The following is a 19,235-nucleotide window of genomic DNA, read 5'->3' as shown; positions in this document are numbered from 1 at the left end:
CACTGTAAAATTCCACGTTCGCATATGATTTTGACTGAGTTAATATCTTAAGAAAGTTGATCGGGTAACTTAGAATATCACTAGCTTATGCATGCTGTAATCATCTCTTGAATTTTCTGCACTTGTGGAAAGATTTGATTTTGTAGGAGTTAAAGATAAATACTCTTCTTGTTTTCATTCCTTCCCTTTTCAATTGCGTCGAATGAGATGTAAGAATTTTGACAATTCGGTTGTTTGCACGAAGACACCATTCCCATGAGACTGAGTCTGGCACGGCCAAGGAGGAAAGAGTTGATTAACATCTTGCAAGAAACGCTGTTAGGGTCGAATCAAGATTTATCAAACACTCCTATGAGAAAGTGAGTTCCTGCTCCTCGTAATAAGATGGAGGGTGAGCATGTCTACATCTCTCCCATGCCTTTGAACTCAATTGGCAATGACGCCATTGGTGCTGGATTTCTGAAGAGTAAAGGTTAGATGCTTTTATTCGAGGGCTCTATATATATATATATGTAGATGAATGGTGGACAGACGGAAATCTTTATATTTAATACTTCTTTTCTATTTGCAGGGAATGGAAAACAGATAAGAGCGGGTTCTTGGGTGGGAACAAAAGGCTATCGGGCTTCAGAGGTAGGATGAATGTGAACTTGTTGATGAAATGAATGGCCCAGAAGTGCATGTTTTTTTTTTTTTTATGTCAACACCATAAAACTGTTGCTGTATTACACTTTCAGATACATGTTGAAATACTCAGACATGGAATATCGTGCATAAAAAGCTATCCTAATAACTCTGAAATTAAATTTCTGTATAATCTAGGTTATAAAGTGAATGTTGCTTGTTACTCTTTACAACGCCTTTGATAAGGTAGAAATTGTGTTATTCATCTTGTTTGGCAAGGATAGTGCATATAATTACTAGTCCGTACAGGAACATTAAAATTAGTGGAAACTCTGTCACTGTAACAGGTTGTTTTTGTTCAGGATCGGAACATAAAGGATATAGCTAAACTGAGGGGCAGTGAGCATCTATGGGAGGTTGCTAAGCTACCCAATCAGGAATCCTCATTCCCTAGGGTATCTATCATATATGATTGGAATCTACTCAGACTTTTGATTCAAATTCATCTTTACAACTCAAATTTAAGTGCTTGTGTTGTAGGACTTGTACGATAAACAACGTTGAGCTTGAGGAAGGAAAGGCAGTGTAAGAAGGAATTATTGAGTTGAGCCAGTTTGTGATTTTGTGTAGCCTAACATAGCTTGTTTTACATAAAAATCTAAATACAAAATTACTTGCTAGCAGGGGTAAGAAAATGAGCCAAGTGCCAATTATACGGGGTCTAGTGATAAATACTTCACAATATTGTGTTATTTGTGAAGATGGATCTTATTTCGTGTATGACAGCCCAAAAACACAGATTCTTCCCCTCTAAAATATATGTATCCTTCTATTAAAAAACAATCCTATTTGAGGCATGGTAGAACATTAAATGTGGGGATTTGACCCTTATTTCATCACGTTATGAGATACTAACCACTTCCGTTAGACCCAACCTCTGTTGGTTAAAAAAAAAAAAAACAGACATATTTTAGAATTTCCTAACGATGTTACCGATGCCCTTGGCCCTGTACAATCTAGGTTACTTATGCTACAGCCATATTCTGAGTTTATAAAACGGAAGTCAAACGTTCATTTCTGAATATCTAACTTTGGGGCTTTCGCCGGCGGATAATATTTTAATATTTCAACAAGTTATTTAGACTCTGCATTAAATAATCCTAAAGCCTAAATTTTTATTATGAATTCTCTCAACTGAAATATGATTATTTTACAATATGATAGGCTCATGATTTGATTGAAATACTCATTTATTGGTTGTAATCATATATATATATATATCATATTAATATTAAAAAATTATATTATATTTTGAATTGAAACTTCGATAGTAAAGCTATAAATAGTCTACGTAAAATTTGCTCTAATTGAATGGGTTGATATGAAGTAATTTATTAGTGAACAAATTCAATTACAGAAGTTTTAGAGATTCGTACCTTAATTGGTAAGTTTTAAAACTAAGAAAAGCTATTTTCTGAATAAATTAAGTAAACAGCAATATTTTGGACATTATTAACTGGTTTTTGAGAACAACGTCGGACTTAACTGATCTGAATTCCTTTGTCAACTTAGAATGAAAATTTGTTAAATTATCGTCAAAATGTTTTTCTTTTTCTTGTTAACCCTTTTTTTTGGGACCAAAATCGCATCGCCTAGATAAGCTGAGTTGAAAATTTTTTTTTTAAAATTACTACTAGTGGATTATTATATTCGTAATACCTAATTAGGTAATTTAAGTATATTAAAAATATTAGTTAAATTAATTAATATGAATAATTTTTTAAAAATAATATAATCTTCTTTTTTAATTTTCTTACTCCTAGTCCTACTTAATTATTATTAAAAAATATTAATAAGATTAATTTTAAAAAATCAATAAATATATAAAATAGGTTTTATATTTATTATTACATAAACGGGCCTGTCCACGTTTTCAGTTTATCCTTATAAAACAAGACGGCCTGCTTAGATGTGACCCTTTGGAGGATGCAAGGCTGATCTGTGTAACTTCTATTGGCTGGGCTACGTGGATGTATGCTCCCAAAGCCACCAGCCAACGCAACGATACGAACAAAAAATGCGTCCTATTTTCAAGAAAATAAAATATACCACCTCCGGTTCTGATTATAATACTTAGTTAACTAATTTAAAAAAATTAAAAAAATTAGTTAAGTTAGTTATTTATAATGAATAGATGTTATTTTTTTAAAAATATCTTTACTAATCAAATTTGTTATCTAAAACTACTATTATTAGAAGGATTACTTTAAGAAAAAAAATATAAATATAATAAATAAAATAAATTGAGATGTTATATTTAGAACTAAAATAAAAGTTAAACAAAATTTTATATTAAGAACATGAAACAGTAGTTACTTAGTTATTAAGTAACCTATTCACCTTAGAGACGTTTGCATTCATGTACATCCAGACTTGATGTTTTTGCCAAATCATCAAAGTCCTGCCGGTAAAAAAAAGAAAAAGTCATCGAAGTCCCTCCTGCCAATATCAATTTCTCTTCTCCTATCATATACTACCTCTTATCCTAAGTACCACCTCAACTCCTGAATATAGAAATTAATAATTTGAGTAGATTAAGAAAACAAGTTAAATTAATTATTTATAACAAATAAATATTGTTTTCTAAAATATCTTTACTAATAAGTATATTAGTCAAAATTATTATTATTAGAAAGACTATCGTGAGAACAATAGATAAATATGAAAGACAAAATGGATTGAGATCTTATATTTATGACCAAAATAAAACTTAAACAAAATTTTATATTAAAAACTGGAAAAGTATAAAAATAATTAAATATTTAATTTAGTTCTAAACATAAAATTTTAATTTATTTTGTTTCTTATATTTATTTATTAAAGAAGTTTTTAGGATTATGATCATTCGATATGCCTGAGTGAGATCATCAATGATGAATGAACTAGGAGGTTTCCTCTAAATTTCGCGAACTTGCTGGGTGCTCCTAGCGAAGTTGCTAGCGAGATCATCAATGATGAACGTAACTAGGAGGGTTCCTCTAAATTTCGCGACCTTGCTGGTTGCTCCTAGCGAAGTTGTTAGGAAATGCAACAGGGATATTATAGTAATTTCAATTAAAAGATACGAAACTTCGAAGAAATCGAGCCCGACGAATCTCCTACCGCTCGGTGTCCGTCAAGTCTATCCGTTACGTCAAGTCTATTTAAGAATCATATCTACCATTCTACCCACTTGTATTGGTTTGCATTTTCTGGTTCCATTCTTGCTTGATCGTCAACGAATTCTGCTGTTCGACTCCGATGGACGCGTTCGCTTCTTTTTTCGATCCTCAATCGTCTTCCAGAAGCCGCTGGAATTACGACACTCTCAAGAACTTCCACCAGATTTCTCCTTTCGTCCAGAATCACATTAAACAGGTTTTGTTTTTGCTGTCTAATGTGCTGTTAGGGTTTTCGTTTGTATTTCTGCGTCGTGATTTAGATTGACCTAGGTGAAAATCTGAAATCATCAGTTAGGGTTTCATTTGGATTCATGGATGAATTTTTAAATTTTGGTTTCCCAGTCTTGATTACGGAAGAAACGTGAGTCGGCGAATTTTTTATGTATTAAATGAAGAATTATTTATACTGTATTTAACATATGAATGATTTTTCATGTTATTCCTTAGTAATACCTTTTTCTTGTGATAATATCGGTGATCGAAGAACTTGATGTGGAACCTTGTTTGGGTATTCAACTTATTTTTGCTGAATTAATCTCGCTTACCTCTTAATATTTTGCGTCTGTTATCAATCTTCCTATTTGTCTTTTGACGATAGATTGTCAATTTTTCATTTATATTTCATTCTGAAATTTATTGCAGGTTTATCTTGCCTTATTCTGCGCTGTGGTTGCTGCGGCCGTCGGATCTTACCTGCATGTTCTCTGGAACATCGGCGGTTTGCTGACAACAGTCGCGTCCCTGGGGAGCATTTTCTTGTTACTGTCCATTCCTCCTAATGAAGAGGTATGAATGGCGGGCTCCTGCAACCTTCTACTTATATTATTATGGTTCTGCAATACGCCTGTAACTCACTTTCTATTTCATGATTTGCAGAAAAAGAGGGTTGCTTTGTTGATGGCTTCCTCATTACTTCAGGGGGCCTCCATTGGTCCTTTGATCGATTTGGCTATTGAGGTTGATCCAAGGTATTATTAATCCATGTATTCTGCTCTTAAAGCTTTTCCTACTTTGGGCTGCGACATCCTTTCATGTTTGTTCAGCTCATTGTGCGTGCTGACTTCCCTTATATTTGTGTATAGCGGATAAAACCTTTTCTACATTTCTGGTTCTGATTACCGTTATGCAAGCAAAATATTGCAAATGCTTTGCTGACATTTTAATCCTACATTTCTGTCACCCCTGCCTTGGGGTTAGACAAGATCATATTCATAATTTAATGACGAAGGTTTTTCGCAAGTCTTTTTGTAAGCCAAAAGATCTTGCTTAATGCACATGTCAGCTCTAACTTTTTTTCTCTTGATCTTTTTGCTTCCCTCTTTCTTTATTTGTCTCCCTAAAGCTGTTCGGCTTTACATTGGCTTCCAGGGTTTGAGTTAGTTTGCATGATCAGTTGCATTCTCTTCTCCCATTGTTCTAGTCTTACCCCAGTGGGGCTCTGTGGTCCTTGAATTTAGGCGATTAGTAAAATTCTTTTATCTCAATTGTTTCAGCCTCATCGTCACGGCCTTTGTGGGAACTTCGTTGGCCTTTGCTTCTTTCTCAGCGGCAGCTTTGGTGGCAAGGCGCAGAGAGTACCTCTATCTTGGTGGTTTGCTTTCTTCTGGATTGTCCATTCTTATGTGGTTGCACTTCGCTTCCTCCATCTTTGGGGGTGCAGCTGCGCTCTTTAAGTTTGAGGTAAAGTTTTCCGATTATTTATGTTTTGGTTGAATTATCCTGGAGCAATCTGAATTCTGAAGCTGTGTTAGCTTTAGTGCTTTACTTCCTGCTGCTAGTTAATCTGACAAGCTTTGGTTCTAAATTTGACATGACTTTATTTGTTAACTTTGCAGCTGTACTTTGGGCTTCTGGTGTTTGTGGGCTACATTATATTTGACACCCAAGAAATAATTGAGAGAGCTCACTTTGGGGATCTGGACTATGTGAAGCATGCCTTGACCCTCTTTACTGATTTTGTTGCAATCTTTGTCCGTATTCTCATAATTGTCGTAAGTTCCACTTCTGTGTTCTTTTCCGTTTTCGACAGGGTTTTCTTCTTCTCCTTGATCCCCTCCTTCTTTTCCCTTGGAATAATTTGTAATGATTTTCTTGCAGCTGAAGAATTCAGCGGAGAAGAATGAGAAGAAGAAAAAGAGGAGGGATTGAACGCCGACGCTTGTGGCTTTGTTGGAAGTAAACCCCCCTTATTGTATTTCTTTTGGAGACACAGACTCAGTTTCAGCTGTCAAAAAATTCTACCAGCATCTGCAACTTGTAAATTATGTGATTAGGTTTGCAGCTGCGGTATACTTGTGGAACTTGCCATAATTTCATCAAATCGTTTTGGTTTTCAGCCTTTATAATGACACTAAAGCCTTTATACATCACTCCCTCTCATCTTAAGTATAGGATCTTTTTAAGATAGTTAACAACTTTAGTCTTTTAAAAAAAAAATCGTATGACTTTCTCAATTTTACTTTCTCCTTGTTAAATTGGAAGACAGTTAGGTACGTACATGATGCATCATACAAGGTGCCCTATTAATAAATAACGCAACACCAACTACACAATAATGGGCGGAAAGCGTCCTATGACATCGTTATGATTGGTTCTGTGAGCACGCCGCGTTGCGTTATGCAAATTTGATAATTTTGAGCAGAACCGTGTGAGAAGACTCAATTAAACACTTCCGCTTTTGAGGCGCGAACTGGTTTTTAAATTATAACTAAAGTGTGATGATGAAGTGTTGCTGTGGATCGAACAAATTTTTCCCCCTCACTGATGAAATGCTTCCCATTCCATGCAACAATTCAGTCTTTATACAGGCCCTCCTTGCCTACAAAATGGAGACTGCGTCTTTGAAAGCCAAATCCCCCCGGGGGGGGGAAAAAGATGATTTATTTTCAATTGGGCTTTTGAAAATTTAAAATTGGATAAAAGTTAGATTCTATAATTATGTTTGGAATGGTTTTTGTAAAAAAGTTAATTTGAAAAAAATAGAGTTGTTTGGATTATTATTAGAAAAGTAAATCTAGTTATAAAATAGCAGAAAATGATGTGAATTTTATTAAATATATTATTTATTTTTTTCTCCATTGTCATATTTTCTTTCGTTATATTTACTCATACATTTTTTTTATTTTTTATTTATTATAAGGGTATATTTAAAAAAATATTACTATCTAATTTTAACTGATTTTTTGTTATCTACAAATTAATTGTTTAAAACTCATAATAAGAACCGAATATGGTAGTAAATTTCTTAACAGTGGGGCCTATCTTCTTTTCCTTTTTTTAACTTCTTCCATCATGGTTTGGCTCCAAAAAAGTATCCAAACACCCACGTATTGTTGAAACTATGGTTTGGCTAAGAAGCCATGGTGTGGTCCTGTGAAACCATGTTTTAAAAAAATTTTCTTTCTAAAAGGTTGAATGTGTGGGTTTCCCACAAGTATTACAGTATCAAAGTAAAGCCAACGGTGAGTATCCAAAAATATCCTTAAACAAAGGTCAAAAACTCCGCCTTTTCTCCTTCCTCATTCTACTTTTCTTTCTCATTTTCTTTCACTTTCTCGTTACCTTTTTATTTCATTTTTTTTATATTGTAATATGTTGTTAAAAAAACTAGTTGCTCAAATGTTGTATACAGTTGCAACCTCACAATGATTATGATGGTTGATTATTTAATCTCATACCTCACATGATTATATTTTATAGATATATACATATATTAATTATTAATTAATTATAATTTATATATATTATTTATTATGTTGGTAAAAAAAATTATTAACAAATTTATTACTTCAAATAAAAATATAAATTAAAATCTACATTTTATATAATTATTATATTAACTTATGTTTTTTTAATAATTTGTATATGAAAAAAAGTGCTTCTGATAATAATTATCCAAACACTTTTACTTTGTTAAAATCACTTTTTTCATAAAATCTATTTTTTAAAAATTTATTCTCAAAATAACTTTGTTTTCAAAACCTATTCTCCAAACTGTAGTTTAATTGTATCTAAACACTTTCGAAATTTCTGTTTGCTTTTTATACAAAAGCCAAATTGTCTCCATGGTGAATCCAAACATCACAGTTACAATCCAAAATGTGTTTATAGGCCTAAAAGCGGCTTTTTCCGTATCCAGACAGAGAAAGGAAAAAAAAAACCCCTTCTTACGTTTCTATTGGTTTAATCCACAAGATGCCCAAAACTAAGGACACACACATATTGCAATTATATTAATTCTACATATTTAAAGTACATGGCTAGAATTAATATTTTCCACCTTTTGCATTCAAGTTAACTATTGCACCTTATCTTTTTTGGTAAACTATAAATTCATGTAATTAATATTCACATTTCCAATCATAAAATTGAATAATTAACACAAGGAAAAACCATATTGAAGGTACTTATACTTTCTCTCAATTTTTAATTTGATACCTATGTGTTTTTTTTCTTTTAATTAAACATTTAATTTTATCTTTTTAGCAACATTAGCTCTTATAACTTTGTTCTGTTGATATTTTTAGTCTCTACATAAGGATTAATGATGTTAATAGAGGAAAAATAAAGATTTAGTTAAGAACAAAAAACACATAGGTACCAAATTAAAAATTGAGAGAAAGTATAGGTACCTCCAATATGGTTTTCCCTTAACACAAAACATAAAAATGAAAATTATGGTCAATATATTATGAATTATGTCTTAAGTTAATTAAACATTAATTATTTTTATTGAAAGAGAGTTTTTCTATTCCTCCTCAATTTATATGTTGTGCTAAATGGACCCTTAAACTGGGGACTGCGGATTCTTGTATTGGATTTGCACCTTGCAGAAGTGATTTTTGTAGATTTTGAGTGTGGTTTTGAAGCCAAGTGGGAAAATATCGGGCCTGACCCAAAAGTTTTTTTTTTGGTGGAAAAAAATTTAAGTGAGTTAGGTCTCAGAAACTCATCAGAGTCAGGACATATTTTCAGGCTTAAAGAATATTTATAAAGATACTTATAAATCATCTTGTCAGAAGAATTTGATTAATTAGTTGTGGTCTTTGTGTTTGGACCTTTGAGAACGGAAGGACTTCCGTGTTGGCTTGCAACTTCAAAAGTTGTTACATCCACTCCTTTACAACGGAGCACCAAATTATTCCCAACACATGCCACTGCTTCTTTCTATGTATAATAAAGTAAAATTTATTTAAATATAAAAATTAAATTAAATCTGGATCGTTAAAATTAAATTATCTTTAGGGCCCTCCCATTTAACAATTATAAATGGGGTACGCTACTTGGGATTGTGAATTAATAATTATGAATATTGAATATTGATTAGTTTGCAGTCGATTTATCAGTTCATTGCTTTATTCATAAGCTCCTGTTGATCTCATATTTTTTTTATCATTTATTATAATGGTATATTTGAAAACAAAAGTATATTTCTAATTTATTTATTACTTTCAACTAATTTTAATTGATTTTTTGTTATCTACAAATTAATTATTTGAGGCTTATAATAAGAACTAAAAGATATAATAAATTTCTTAACTTTTTCTCCCTCCATGCTAATTTTTACTAATAGCTTATTGAAGCTTTTTATGTAAAAGTTAGATAAGTTCATCGCCAATCCAAACATTACAAATTTTTCAAACATGCTTTTGCTTGAAAAAAAAAAAAGTAACTTGTCATGTTGCCTTTTCGTTAAAAAAAGAAGGGAAAATCTCCAAAAAAAATTTAAATTTCAAAATTCTAAATCAGTATTATTACCATACTTGTAAAGAAAATGACTACATTAAAAAAGCAAATGATAACATATTTTTGTAATAATTTTTGATCTAGAATTATGAAATTCAACAGTCTTTTTTTAAAAATTTTTCTAGAAAAATTTGTCATAATATTTATTGGTCTCAGACATTGAATTGATTACTGGGGACATGTCACGAATAAGTAAACTTGAGAAATCAGCATCGATCAAGAAATTTACGAAAAATTTGATGACTTAGCATAAAGGATTATTCCCTTACATGTAGCGAGTCAAGGTTGGAATTTTTGTCAAAAAAAATTATTTACATTTAATATCCAATAGTATCTCAAACATACATTTAATAAGAAAATGCATATGTGTTTATTCAGGAAAAAGTTAATTGTTTTTCCATTAAATATAAATATATATAAATAAAATATTATCTCTCGACCTAAAATCATTTATTGCATAAATCCCACTCCTGCAAGTGCAAATAAACTCTTAAAAATTTGCAAAATCCAACCATAAAATTTAAAATACATACACGCACACATTGATTTTCCCCGTATCAAAAGGGAGAGATAGGAAGCGATTGTGACATCTATAATATTCAACAAAAGATTTTAAAAAAAGACTCATATAATTGAAGTTATGAAACATGAAATTATTTTCGACAATTCAGTTGATGCCACTACACATAATTGAAAGCAATAATGAAAGCACACAATTAATCCAACCCTTCTTGTTGTTTTCAAGTGAGACAACATTATAGGGTTAGATATGTGCATGACTCTAGCTTATTTTTGGTCCATATTTTCTGAATTATTTATACACCTAGCTAGCTTATAGCTACTTCACATCTCATTTATTTACATACACCTCATTGTTGGGAAAAAAACCCTTCATTGATCATTATTTACCATTCATTCAGAGAACGGATTTTTTAATCCCCCCTTCTTTGTTTTCATTTGGATCATTGTGAAATTTGGGCAGCTCGAATTTAAAATTTTATAAAATTATTATTAAAAATAAAAAAAATTTTAAAATTTCATTTGGATGGTTTGAAAACCATAGTAAAAAGAATAGTGGGAAAAAAAATCATTTTATACATTCAAATTTCATCCAACCGTTAATATACGAAATGCGGAGAGATCATTTGCACAATCTCATGTGATTAATTAAGACTAAATTATAGTTGGCAAAAAAAATTAAGACTAAATTATAGAAAACATTCTTAAACTTTATGTCATGTGTAAACAACCTCCCTAACATTTGAAACTAATTTACAATCCTTACACTTTAGTATTTATGCATGCAACTCTGATGCAATTAATTTTAGTCATTATTTATCTGCAAATCGCTTAAAATTTAAGATACTTATTTACATACAACTCAAAAGTTTGAAGGGATTATATACATAAAAAGGTTTAAGAGAATATAAAATTAATAGTTTGAGATTATATATTTACATGAAACTAAAATTTTAGGATGATTTATTATTAAATATTAGATGTTAAGAAAATAATTTGCATATGGTTTTATGTAATGTTTGCGTAAGTTTTGTGCAATTTAGTCATTAAATTAATACACTTTGATAAGCTCTTTAATATTTTATATATATATCAATAATTTTTTCGGTGAGAAGGAATATATTAATCACTTATTGGTAAATTAAAATATTACAAGTATTAGTCAGTGCCTAATTATATATCCTCACATATATTCTACTCGTGATTGAGTTTCTCTTAATGCAAAATTTGTATTGCATGAGAAGGTAAAAGTAAAATATCAGACTCAATTACTACATATGTAAACTACCATGCAACTTTACATTAAAATATTATTTTTTATATTCTTAATGTAAAATCTAATTACCTAATTTGAATATATTGATGTTAGTTAAATTAGTTAATATATATCATTTCTAAAACACCTTAAACATCTTTTTTAATTTTTTTCTCCCTCTCCTACTTGATTATTATTAGGAAATTATTAATGGAGTTAATTTGAGAATAAATTGATAAACATGTAATATAGGTCTTATGTGTAGGATCAACATCAACTCTCTAATTAAGTGTTTTATTAAGAACATGAGAAGTATAATTATTAGTAAGTGCAATTTGCACTGCAAAATTGTTGGCAAGAAAAATTGCATTATAAAATGAATTTTACATGAGAATTAAAAGTAATATATTTTTTTGAAATCAATAAACATATCTTATCATATGTTTAGTGGATTTGGGAACTTTAATTGCTTAATCGTGAAGCCATGTGACGAGACAAGACCTATGCAGGCAAAAACCTGACAAATAAATTAATATTATATACGCATAATGCCACATATATGATGTCCACATTTATCACAATAATAAGTTGATATTAGACAAAGTCCGTGGAATATATCAACTTCATTGACTTTATGGTATGTGATGCTTTTATATTATTAATTTAGAGAAAATGATCTGCATATCATCTTGACCGATCTTTCTCCCTCCCTCTTATTCCTCTTGAAATAATTGTCCATGAACGGAAAAAATATACTCTATTTAATATATATATATATATATATCTTTTGAAAAAATAATCATCTACACTAGAATAAACAAAGGACAATATAGTAATTTCATACTAAAAAAATGTTATGAGGTGATTTATAAATAAGACTAAGAAAAACCTTTTTTTTCTACCTTATAAATAGAACCAGATGACTACTCTTTTTTTATTTTTTTTATCAAACCAAAGGAGTACTTTATAAGTTAAGTAATTTAATTTGACAAAAAATAATAAATATGAGAGATAAATTGAATTTAGATATTATACTATATAAGATTAAATCTAGGGAAAATTGCAATTAGGTTTCACCCAAGGGAATTAAATGCAAAAAGGTCCCTTGAAATCATAAAATTATTCTGAAATCTCAAAAGATCTTTTTGTAATAAATTTTATTTATTTAATTACCAAATTACCCCTTTTTTTTTTAAGTTTGCATTGACAACTGAAAGAGCAGTGGTTGACAACTCAGGGTGCAATGATTGACAACTATCGCGGCTGGTTTGACAACTTAGGGTGTGATATGCTGAGAAAATGTGTTGTCAAACCAGCCGCGATAGTTGTCAATCATTGCACCCTGAGTTGTCAATCACTGCTCTTTCAGTTGTCAATGCAAACTTTAAAAAAAAATGAAGGGTCATTTGGTAATTAAACAAAAAAAATTCATTGCAAAAAGGTCGTCAGAATAATTTCATAATTTCAAAGGACTTTTTTGTATTTAATTCCCTTGGGTGGACCTAGGGCTGTTCACGGGACGGATCGAGACCAGGACAGGCCCGTCCCGGTTCCATCTCGATGAACAGTAACGGGACAGATTTTCTGTCCCGTGTCTCGGCCCGTCCCGGGGTTGTCCGGGTCCCGGTCGGGACGGGACGGATCTGGGACGGGACCGGGACGTCCCAGACATTTTTTTTAATTTTTTTTAATAAAATCTGAATTTTTTAATTATATTTTTTTGAGCTTAAACCTTATAAAAAACATCTTTTTATTTTTTTTATTTGTTTGGGCACTCTTAAACAAAAGCTCAAAATATTACATATAATAATCATTAAAAACTCTAAACAAAAGCTTTTAACACAATAAAAACTTGTTAAAAATTCTAATAATCAATAATCTCAAATCATTAACAAATATAAAAACTCTAAATAAATATATCTATATTTCCATACAATAGTCTCAAATCTTAAAAAATATGAAAAAAATGATATTATATAAATAGGATAAAAAATTAAAAAAATTTTAAAAAAAAAAAAGAACCGGGACAGGACCAGGACGGGACCGGGACGGGACCGGGACGGGACCAGGACGGGACTGGGACGGGACGACCCCGTCCCGTGTCCTGTCCCGGTCCCTTTTTTGTCCCGTCCCGGTTTGTCCCATCCCGAAAAATTTCGAGATGAATCCGTCCCGTCCCAATAAGACCGGGACCGAAACGGGCCAGCTTTGAACACCCCTAAGTGGACCTAATTGCAATTTTTCCTTAAATCTAACTCCCAAATAACTCCTTTATTAGATATGGCGTAGAGGATTTTATTAAATTTGGGGAGTAATTTAGAATGGGTGAAGATTGGGAATTTTTTTTTGTTTCTTGGCCAAGTTTTTTTTTTCCCGGGGATGTAGATAAAATAATGCTTTGTTATTGGATCAAGTGAGATTAATTAAAATGTTATTATAACAAATGTTGATCTGGTCTCATAATTATATGCAACATGTGTGTGTTGGGTTGCAAATCCTGATAAGATGCCACTATTCCCACTTTCCATTCTTTTTTTTAGGGCAGATTTGTTCCGAAATAGCCTTACATTTTCTCTCTTTCTTAATTAATGCGTTTTTTTATTTCTAACCGTGAACTAATTAATTATCTGCGGAATAGTTGGCCCAGAATAGTAAACCTAATTTCCAACTCACCCTAGTTTATTTTATGGCAAGAGAATATTATTGGATAAATCACATTTATTATTAATGCACTTTTCAATAATTCATCCTATTCTTTTCTAAACATTTAGATTTCCTAATTAAGAAACTTATAATTAATTTTTTGTTAACATTAATTAATTATGTCTTTTGTTTGTTGTTTTTTGCTAGTTTATACTCTATCTTGTACCTAAAAAAAACCTCTAATCTACTACTTTTAGTTCTCAATATAAAATCTAGTTTATAATTTAATTTAAATTACAAATTAAAATGATATATTAAAAACTAGAAGTAGTATTTTTAAAGGAAAAAAATATAAAGAGACGCATCATATAAATATTTGGTTATGAAGCCACCAAATACTAGAACCTTTTATTATGATTTTTTTTTAATACAAGAAGCAAAAGAAAAGAAATCTTCAACTCTCCTAATTTTTTAATGTATTAAAGTATAAATCTGTTCATAAAATATTCTATCATGCACATCTAACATCATGAAATTTTTTGGGTTCAACAGTACAATTTCGGCAAAAATGTCACATATATTATCTATTAGCTACTTTAGTATGGTGGGGCTCATTTGGTACCCGAGCATTATAAAATAACACATATTAGCCACATTTAATAGACATGATATTTTTGCTTCATTTTAAATTATTCATGTACTTTAATTATCGCATCTAAGGAAATTCATAGTGTCAGGTATGCAGAGTGAAGTTCTTCATGGATAGATTTGTAGGCTAATCCCTTTTTTAATCTCGCACAAAATTCATAATCTTACATTTTTCATTATGGAAAAACACCACAAATTTGTCGATCCATGGTTGAAAAAACTTCACAGATAGGAAAAATTTATTAGAGAAGGATGGGAATTTTGTAATATATTTTTATATATTTTTAATAATCTTAAACTTAAATTTTTTTTACCATTTTTTATTTTTCTTCTCGCTTTTTTGGGCCGAAAGCTAATCGATCGAATTACGTTTCCATAAAAGTCAACAAGATCACGTATGGTTTGATAAGGTTAGCTTCATTCTTCACCATAACTTTTATATTTGGAATCAGAAGCAACGATGAATAAGTATGTAATTATCTCTACAACCATTTTTCTAAGTTGTGGTTGTAAAGCTTCTCCTCATCTTAGTAAGCTCTCACAAATCAGAATCTAATTTATTTGAATTCTTTTTTAGAAAAAGTAGTATATATTTATTCGGATGAAAGTTATTTTTTATCTAGTGATATAATTGGGATTAGAGCTGTGTCATTTCCTTAATCAAGAGAAGTTATTGTATTACAATTTTTTTTTCTTTCACGAAATTTAAACTTGAGAGTTTATTTAAGAGGCATTGGATCTCTTCCAAGATCCAAGTGAACATATATTTTATATTAAATGAAATAGAGTTAGAATGTGCGTGTGTGTGTGTGTGTGTTTTGTGATGATTTTTATTTGGAAACTTTGCTTTAAACCATCATTCCTAATGGGGAAGAGAACAAAGAAAGAATATTTCAGTAAACATAGAAGTTAGATAATTGATTTACAGATATTAAAAACTAGTTAAATTATGTATTTTTAATAAACATGTATTTATTGCTTGGAAAAAAATAAATGTGTATACGTTTTCCTAGAGTATACTTTTTAATCATTTTACAATTTATAAAAACTCTTTTTTATATGTGCAATAAATAAAAAGAGTTTGAGAAAAAAATTTATAAATTTGAGAGACAAAGTAAATTAGAGTTTTATTCAGAACAAACCTCTTAGCTAATTCCTATATCTAGGAGTATTAAATATCAATATGATTGTTTTTTTTTAGGAGAATGAAATTTGGGTCCTTATAAGGAAAATAAATTATTAGCATTTTGATTCTTAAAATAATGACTTTTTTTAGAGATTGAGAATTATGATATACTACTATATTAACAACCTTATTTTCAAAAGTATGGCCCAAAATGTTAATAATTTCTTTACAATAGATCTAAATGTCACTTCTCTCTGTTTTCATAAACTTGGCTTTTTAAAAATGGAGGAATGGTGGTGGGTTTAGCTTTAAAAAGTGAAGCATATAGTAATGCACTATTCAAAGAAGAGGCAGAGACATGAATGTAGAAAAAGGGGTACAAGCACTGAAATAATGTGATTTGTGAGTGTATCAAATAGGGCGGACCAGATTTATTCTGAAATTTTGATTTCTCGAATTTTTATTATTTTTTCCCCTCCCATTTAAATTAAACTCGAATGGCTTAAAGTTAGTGTTTTTTTTAATCAAAATGCTAATATTTACAAATAAATAAATAATTTTTAATTCATTAAGCCATTTTGATCTGAACTGTCAATAAGAATAAAAAAAGAAGAAGTGGAAAACCTAAATCAATGTTTTTTATAAAAATTATTGAGTTAAGGAATATTTTTGTCCTATTAGTATTCACAAAGAAGTTGTAAGTATATTTAAAAAATTTATTTTGGCTTAATGTTGCCCTAGAGATATTAAAAAGGAGTAATGACATCCTAACCATTAAAAAACTAGCATTAAACATTAATATTTTTTTAACAACAAGGATATTATTGCTAATTTTTTAACATTTTTGGGGCGATATTAAACCTAAAAAAATTTTGGATACCAACAATTTCATTATGAATACTTTCTGGGCAAAAATAGCCCTTAATTCAAAATTAGTCAATACTCCCTTATCTTTGAATATAATACATAGATGTGGGAATTATGCAGCCCAAGGAACTTATTTCTGTCTAAATAATTTTTTTTCCAAATCTACCCCTAATTAAATATGAGAATTTTTAAAAGATCATGAATTAAGAATGATCACTAAAGAAGAATGAATGTATGGTATTAATGACTAAATCAGATTTGAAATAATTAGAAGTTAAAATGAAGGCCAAACTTAGGTCATATGTATAGAAAAAGTGGGTTGAGATGGATGAATCCACTATTTTTAATTGAATTATTGGAAGAGAAAAAAGAGAATTAGTGGACTGATTGTTGATGCTGGGAGCATGATTTTGGTGCTTTTGAGGGTCAAAGTATTTAATAGGTTGTTGTGGACTGCCGTGAATCATCATGCATCTCAATCCTATCCAGCTCTCAAATCAAATCTAATTATTACTCATTTTGATGTTTTTTTATAAGTCAATTTAAGAACATAGTTAAAAGTAATTAAAAGTAATAAACAAGTAAAAATTAGGAAAAATTCCAGTAAAATAACATTTAAATTTGCAAAACCCCAAATAGTCACTTGCAAAATTCTAAATTAGTCATAATGACTAGATTGACATTTTGAAATGTTAGTGAATTTACAATGTTGATCTTTAATTTTTTTATAAAAAAACCTCAAATTATCCTCACTAGTTGGCCGACTGCTAGCACCAAAGTTTAGCTGGCTGCCAATCACTCAAGCTCTGACGAATGGCCAATGACCAATTACCAAAACTCTGGCAACCAACAACTATTTTTAAAAATTTTTCAACCTTTATAATGTGATTAATAACTCTTGTAACGATATTCACAATTTTATTAACATTATTAATTGTATGTTTTTTGGGTTTTTGAGCTGAAAATTTTTCAACATTCATAACATGATTGACAACTCTTGTAATAATATTTACAACTCCATTAACACTATTAATCATGTATTTTTCAGATTTTTAAATTTGCTTTTTTCTTTACTTTCATAACGTGAAAAACATATGGTTAATAGCATTAATAAAGTTGTGAATATCATTATAAAACTTGTCAATCATATTATGAAAGTTGAAGAAATCCCAAAAATAGTTTACGGTTGTTAGAGCTCTAGTGACTGATCTTGACTGTCCATTGGAGCTCTGGTTACCAATGGTCTGCTGAACTCCAGTGCCAACTATTACTGCCAGAGCTCCGGCAGCCGACCAGCAGGTATGAAGGTGATTTGGGATTTTTGGTTAAAAAAAAAAAGTAAAGGGCAACATTGTAAGTTCACGAACATTTAAAATTATAATTTAGTCATTATGACTAATTTGATATTTTGCAAGTTTAAATAATCATTTGGAGTTTTACAAAGTCAAGTATCGTTTTATTAAAATTTTCCCTAAAAATTAATTTTTTTTAAATATGTCGTTATTTAATAAGGAGCAAAATAAGAGATAGAAATACTAGTAATGAAATAAATAATAAAAGGGAATGTAACATGAGAAAAAGATAAGGAGAGGGAATAAAAAATTAATCATTGGTAAAATTGATAAAAACATACTACCTCCGGTCATTAATATAAGATCTTGTTTAACTTTTATTTTGATCCTAAATATAAGACACCAATTAACTTTGTTTCTCTTTTTTTTTTTATAGATAGTTGTTGTAAGAATGATAATTCTAACTAATATACTTGATTAGCAATGATATTTTAAAAAAGACAACAAATATTTATTAAAAATAATTAATTTAACCTTTTCTTAATCTCCTCAACTTAGTCAACTAGTTCTTATATTTAGGATCGGAGATAGTATTTAATGTTCAGATATCCTCAAAAAAAATCTTATAAAAAAAATCAAACCAATTTGAATTTTAAGATCTTATAAAAGTTATACAAGGGAGTGCTTTATGTATCTTCCAACACATGTTATGTAAATGTTTAAGGTCCCTATCACTGCAATTATAGATTGTATGAATATTAAGTTTAATATTTTAGATATTTTTAAAATATTAATTAATTTATATTATTAAAATCTAATTTAAACGATTCACATTCATAATTAAAAGATAATAAAAAAACGAGGCTCTCGGTATAAATTGCCAGATACCAATAATAATTATGCCCTCTAACTTGGGTCACCTTTCCTCAACTAATTTTTACTTCTCCATAGGTGAATGTGTCTATATTTATCCATATCACATCAAAGCAGATAATGGGTTACACTTTTGAAAAACATTGACCGGAAAATTTGAAACAGCCATATCTTCTTCTTTTGGCCAGGAAACAACCACTCCATAGCAGCAAGATACATGAGTCGTGGAAATTGAGAGTTGCATCTGGCCACAAGCTATCTGCCGGTAGTACTAATATCAATATAAAATAGTGTACAATTTATATATTAAGCTACAATATTTTTAATTATTTGTAAGTTAGCAAATTACACTGTTCATAAGCACTAAAAAGAAGCTATTTAAAAATAAATGCTCAAATGGTAAAATAGATAAATTAGAGAAT

General features: G+C 30.0%; 1 protein-coding gene across 1 annotated transcript; it reads left to right on the top strand.

Moving 5' to 3' along the window:
• Positions 1-3,860: 3,860 nt before the first annotated feature.
• Positions 3,861-6,214, top strand: LOC114730024 (bax inhibitor 1). The gene is made up of 6 exons (XM_028917044.1): positions 3,861-4,041; positions 4,488-4,631; positions 4,722-4,813; positions 5,339-5,525; positions 5,681-5,836; positions 5,943-6,214. Exons 1-6 carry the CDS (start codon positions 3,925-3,927, stop codon positions 5,991-5,993), a joined length of 747 nt encoding a protein of 248 aa, XP_028772877.1. The 5' UTR covers positions 3,861-3,924; the 3' UTR covers positions 5,994-6,214.
• Positions 6,215-19,235: the final 13,021 nt, after the last annotated feature.

Source organism: Neltuma alba, unplaced genomic scaffold (genome assembly GCF_004799145.2).
Source record: "Neltuma alba isolate B1F8T4 unplaced genomic scaffold, ASM479914v2 tig00012699_pilon, whole genome shotgun sequence".
NCBI lineage: Eukaryota > Viridiplantae > Streptophyta > Magnoliopsida > Fabales > Fabaceae > Neltuma > Neltuma alba.
This window is presented reverse-complemented; position numbering and strand designations above follow the sequence as displayed.